Genomic DNA, 6,000 nt, shown 5'->3' on the forward strand with positions numbered 1-6,000 from the left:
CACATCTTTATAAGAACCAGTGTTGTTATTTTTTTTTCATAATATGTTACCTTGGCGTTTCTTAAGTTTAATGCCCGCAAAGGGAAAAATTTGCAACTTATTATTGTAAATAAAATCTCTTCTTCATTTCAAAGCAAGACATTTATATTTTATTCTTTACCCCCTCCCCCACTTTTGTTTCATGCTGTTTTTTTTTCAGGTTAGTTTAGCGTCAAATTTATCTGGAAGCAAGATAAATTCCGACAAGATGATTATATCAAAAAATTACGAAAATCGATAAGATAGAAAATTATTAAAGAAAAAAAAAAAAAAAATAGAATTTGAAAACGATCGTAAAACACAGGAGAGTTCAAAAGGGAGGTAATTTTTCGTTTTGATTTAAACAAGATGGCCGCAATTTTTCATTGGCTAACACGATTAAAGTTTTTATTTTTATTTTAAATAATTCAATAATGTTTTTTTTAATAATTCAGGAAGCTACCATTGTAATTTATTAGAATTGATAAAAAAAAAAAAAAAAAAAAAAAAAAAAAAAAAAAAAAAAAAAAAAAAGGCGCTTATACAGTTTAGTGAAGACATTAAAAAATGAAAATATCGAAGTTTAAATTGTATGTATCCGTTGTAGACCGAAGTTCTCGGGAAAAAAATTTCACTTAATTTCATCAAGTAGTTTTTTTTTTGTTTTTTTTTACAGCGGAAAAACGTTTTTATGAGAGCGCGTTGAAGGCGGCCATCTTGGATTTAAAAAAAAATTTGAATTTTAGAAATGCCAAAGGGAGATAACTCCAGTTAAAGCGCTGACACCCCTTCCCATCTTTAATACTAGCTTTTCTTCCTAAAAATCGAACATTTTGCTCGGTATCATAAATTGTTTTTTCGCTGTAAAATAAAAAAAAACTATTTGATGAAATTAAGTAAACTTTGTTCCATAACGGATACATACAATTTAAAGTTTTTTTTCGATATTTTCATTTTTTAATGTCTTGACTAAACTGTACAAGTACCAAAAAAATAAATAAAATCAGTAGAAACCATTGTTTTTTTTCTTTATCTAAAAACTCCATTTATCGACTACAAACTTTAATCCTAATAGTGTAAAAGTGCCAGTATGTTTTTGTAAACCGCTCGTAAAAACTTACTGACAGCATTATTAGTGTTCTAAATTAGATGAAAAAAAAAAAAGAAAAAAAAAAGAACGAATCCGAGAGTTGTCTCCCTCAGAACAATGACAAATTGTAAAACAGCACCATTTTAAAACCTAAAATACCGTAAAACGTAATTTTAACTAGAAAATACTATCAAAAGTAGCATGGTATCTTCTTTGCATAAGTACCTTTATTTTTATTTATTTCACCCTTTTCTTCGGTTGAAAATTATCAATAATCATTCCGTCAAAAGCTATGGAGCCTTAAATAAATAGGGATTAAGAGGGGGGGGGTATTAATAACGCTTCGCAATTTCCGATACAGTGCTCATGATAAGTGGATAATTTCTAGTTTATCCTTCTTTTTTCAAGTGCAAATAAGTATTTGAAAAAAATGACAAACCAAAATACATTTGATATTTCCTTTAAAATAATGTATATCAGTAAGCTAAGCTACCTATTAGCTAAATTACTATTTAAAAATAGATTGTGGGTGATTTCGGATAAAAAGTTATATCTGGTTAGAAATTATGGTGCTAATGCACTTACTCATCCGCGCTATTTTTTAAAATCGTATTTCCAAGTTTAATTAAAATTTTATTATGTTTTTTTATTCAATTGTAAGGTTAAAGTACAGAATAGGTACACAACACCCCCCTCCTCATGTTAAGAATGGCTTTTTAAATAATTTTATTTCAGCACGGATCAACTGCACTAGTGCACTACTAGTACCGAAATTATCAAAGTTAATAAAGTAGGTATTATTATTATTATTATTCATTTTATGGTTCTCTATAGTTTAAACGGTGCTTATTCGATTTGGCACTTCTGACGGCAATTAAAAGTAATGAAAATATAGAAAAGTCTGTATGATGCAAGTACTCGTTTCCAAAAATTACGTAAATCGATAGAGTATTTTATTTAAACTATAAAAATCAAAATTTACGATGGTAAAACTTGCGGAGTATGCGCTATCTTATGGTTGTTGTAAATATGGAACGGAAATTTAAATTTCGTTCCGTTGTAATTATTTTTTTTAATTGTGCCCCCCCCCCATGAAAGTAAAAATTTAGCAATCGTACTTTATATATGTATACAAAGTTGTTTTTTTATTTTTAAATAAAATTTTATTAAAAAAAATAAATTTTTAAACAAAAAAGTCAATTATGTATACCTTTTTGGTATTTTGGTACTAGTGCAGGCGCAGGCAGAGTGATCCGGACGTAAATAATAACATTATTTAAAAAGCTATTCTTAACATGGGATGGGGGAGGGTGTTTTGTACTTATTCTATACTTTAACCCTACAATTGAATAAAAAACATATCAAAACTTTGATTAAACTTGGAAATACGATTTTAAAAAATAGCGCGGATCAGGATCAGGATCACTCTCTGCACTAGCACCGAAATTTTTTTTTTTTTTTTTTTTTTTTTTTGCAGTACTGCAAGAAGTCCAACTCACTGTTTGGAAATGTCGACTTTTATAGATTTCGGGTACATTTACAACGAATAAACACCCCAACCTCCCTATGTTAAGAACGGTTTTCGGAATAGACACCCAACATCCCTATGTTAAGAACGGCCTTCGGAATAGACACCTCTAACCTTGTCAGCATACCCGAAACCCTATAAAAGTTGATATGTCGAATGTGAACGACTGAACGAGGAGTTGGACGTAATGTAAAAATGTACCGAATTTAAAACGGAACGAAATTTAAATTTCCGTTCCATTTTTACAACAACCGTAAAACAGCGCATACACCGCAAGTTTTACCTTTACGATTTTTAGAGATTTTACTACTAAACTGTATTGAACATAAGGTTAATTTCTGACCTCGACACTTCGAGCTGTCTCCTTACTTTATTGGATTTCATCATGGCCGATGAAAACACGACTACTCACCGAGTGGTAAAATGTAACTTTCTTGAATAATAATAAAAAGAAAAACTACTTAATCAAATTACTTAAGTTTTGGAATAGGACATCTTGAATATGTCATTCCAAAATTATGTAAGTACTTATTTAGTACGTACATAATACAGACTTTTTGTATTTTCTTTTAATTGCCGTCACGAGTGCCAATTTGAATAAGCACCGTTTAAACCAAATAAAAGGAATATTTCTCGAAACCTAAAGCCAAATGAAAGAGTTTTTTTGTTTCGGTGGTGCTTATATAGATCAACCCCCATGGATTCTTATATTCAATAAGTGGTGACAACAGACGAATGGTTTCCACACAAAATTAACCCGTATTTTTATAGAATCCCTTCCGTCGTCAAGTGGGTTTTCGGTGGTTTTCTGTAGAATTAATCCCAACCTCGGTTTAGAGATGGAAGTGATGCATGCGAAACTGGGGCGCCAGAAATAGAAAACGAAAACCATTTACAGATTTATTTACAGTAGGTTGTTGATATTTTTTGTAAATATTTTTGATATTTTTAAAATCTATTTCTTCTTCGGTCACACAGCAGGTTTATTTGTTTTTTTTTTCTATTAAAAATAAATAAAAACAAGGTGCTATTTTTTTTAAAGGTGCTAAATGCACTCACTGATCCGAACTATTTTTTAAATCGTATTTCCAAGTTTAAAGTTTTTTTGTTTTTTTATTCAATTGTAAGGTTAAAGTACAGAATAGGTACAAAACACCCATGTTAAGAATGGCTTTTTAAATAATAAAGTTCACTGCGCTGCTGCTTGCACTAGTACCGTCGACTTTTATAGGTTTTCGGGTACATTTACAACGAATAAACACCCCAAACCTCCCTATGTTAAGAATGGCTTTTTAAATAACGTTATTATTTCAGCACGGATCAATAAGTGCACGAGTACCTGACCTTTTTTTTTTTTAAAAAACAGTATTTAAGTTAAATTTAAGTTTTGCGGTATTCAATTGACAATTCGAAATAACTCATTGTTCTAAGGTAGGTAACTATTTTACTAAGAATTGTAAGAATTTTTTTTTTTCAACTACATTTAATGTAAAAAGTTTTATATAAAAAAAAGTAAAATACGACTATGTTGTAAATTTTCTAAATAAAACATTGAGTAATTGTAAGAAAAAATTTTTTTTTCAATTATTTTAGTAAAATAGAATTACCTCCCTTAGAACAATGAGTTGTTATTCCAAATTGCCATTAAACTTGTTAGGTGAAAGTATGCAAGTTACAAAACACCTTACTCTCCCATGTCAAGAATGGGTTTTAAAATAATAAAGTGGTGCTAATGCAGAGAGTGATCCGCGCTATTTTTTTTAAATCGTATTTCCACGTTTAATTAAAGTTTTATATGTTTTTTTATTCAATTGTAAGGTTAAAGTACAGAATAGGTACAAAACACCCTCCCCATGTTAAGAATGGCTTTTTAAATAACATTATTTCAGCACGGATCACTCTCTGCATGAGTACCACCAAATCATTTGCAAAAGAAAATTAACAATCAGCAACTAAAATATAAAAATGTTAATGTGTTTTTGTTTGCCATTTCTTGAACCTGTGTTTCATCTTGTGCGGTCACCTTTCACAGCTGTTCTAACTCGCTACCAGATTTTACGGAGTTATTATTGGCAGCCATGGGGCTGATCTATACAAGCACCAAATAATTAAAGTTTATTATATAGTAAGTGTAGGTTTTATTATGTCCAGTTTTTTTTTTTTTTTTTTTTGTTCTCTAAAGTGTGAAGGAAGAATAACAGAAAATGAGTATTTCTCGAACTGGGAATCAAAACGAAAAGTTTTGTCTGGAATTATTTATGATTTACCTGGCCAACTGTCCGACCCAATGTGTCGCGCCAACCTTGATGTCTCTTAACTCGACGGAACGGGCGAGATTTCCTTTGATCTCGGAGAGTAACTCGTTGGATTCGGCGTCCAACTGGGACGCGTATGGAAGGATGTGGTTGTAGGAGATCTCCTTTTGCGGTTGGAAACCCAGAACTTCGGACCTGTCGAGTTTTCCCATTACTGAAGGCCTCGAAAATCGTCAATAGTAATTAAAAACAAAAATCACCTGTCTTCTTATTCTTTTAAAAGGGATGACAGATTCAAATTTGATGAGGAGGGGGGCCTCGTGCCCCTAACTTTGGGGTCAACGACGTTATGCGACACAGCGCAAAAGACCATTCACTTTTTACTAAAACAAAAGAAACACAATTATCAATGGTAAATTACTTTTTAAAAATATCTTTCTTTTTTAAAAATAAAATAAAAATTATTGTTTGTTTTTTTTGTTGTTTTTTTGCTTATTAAGAAATATAAAATAAATCAAGTGTGTTTCTCGTTTTGCTAAAAAAAAAGGTAGATGTTCTTTGTCTTTCTGTGTTATTATTTCAGTTATGATAGTTATTATTTAAAATAACTAAATCAGTTCGAACGAAAAGGTGAATGAAGTAGTAGAAGAAGAGACAACGGCTATCGTGGCGGTCGTCGTCATCGTCATCTTGCGTTTATCAAACTCATTTCCTTTCGCGATTTCGATGCGCACGCACACTGCAAGGGAGATAACTCTATCAGTCCTTTCTATGCTTTTCCGGCTTCCAAAAATAGTTTCATTTGATTGAAAAAAAAAAAAAAAAAAATACCGAAGTACAATTTTTTTTCCATCTTTAATTTGGATGGGTCATATGATGATAACATGTACATATTTGACAGTTATACGTACACTCATTATATATATATATATATATATATATATATATATATATATATATATATATATATATATATATATATATATATATATATATATATATATATATATATATATATATATATATATATATAAGAACAAGTAGTTTATAAAACATTAAAAACACTTTAAAAAAAGAGTTAAAAACATATTTGGATTATTTTGGTAAAC

At 30.2% G+C, this 6,000-nt stretch overlaps 1 protein-coding gene across 2 annotated transcripts in view; it reads right to left on the reverse strand.

Moving 5' to 3' along the window:
- LOC145260526 (proteasome activator complex subunit 4A-like) overlaps nucleotides 1-5,605 on the reverse strand; it is a 220,073-nt gene extending 214,468 nt beyond the window's left edge. For both annotated transcript variants that reach the window (XM_080118719.1, XM_080118720.1), the window contains exon 1: nucleotides 4,904-5,605. In XM_080118719.1, the coding sequence (XP_079974845.1) occupies nucleotides 4,904-5,103 (200 nt within the window). In that variant the 5' untranslated portion in view covers nucleotides 5,104-5,605. The remainder of the gene's footprint in view (nucleotides 1-4,903) is intronic.
- Between the last annotated feature and the right edge of the window lie 395 nt (nucleotides 5,606-6,000).

This window comes from Euprymna scolopes, chromosome 36 (genome assembly GCF_053919585.1).
Source record: "Euprymna scolopes isolate OS-2025 chromosome 36, ASM5391958v1, whole genome shotgun sequence".
Lineage (NCBI taxonomy): Eukaryota > Metazoa > Mollusca > Cephalopoda > Sepiida > Sepiolidae > Euprymna > Euprymna scolopes.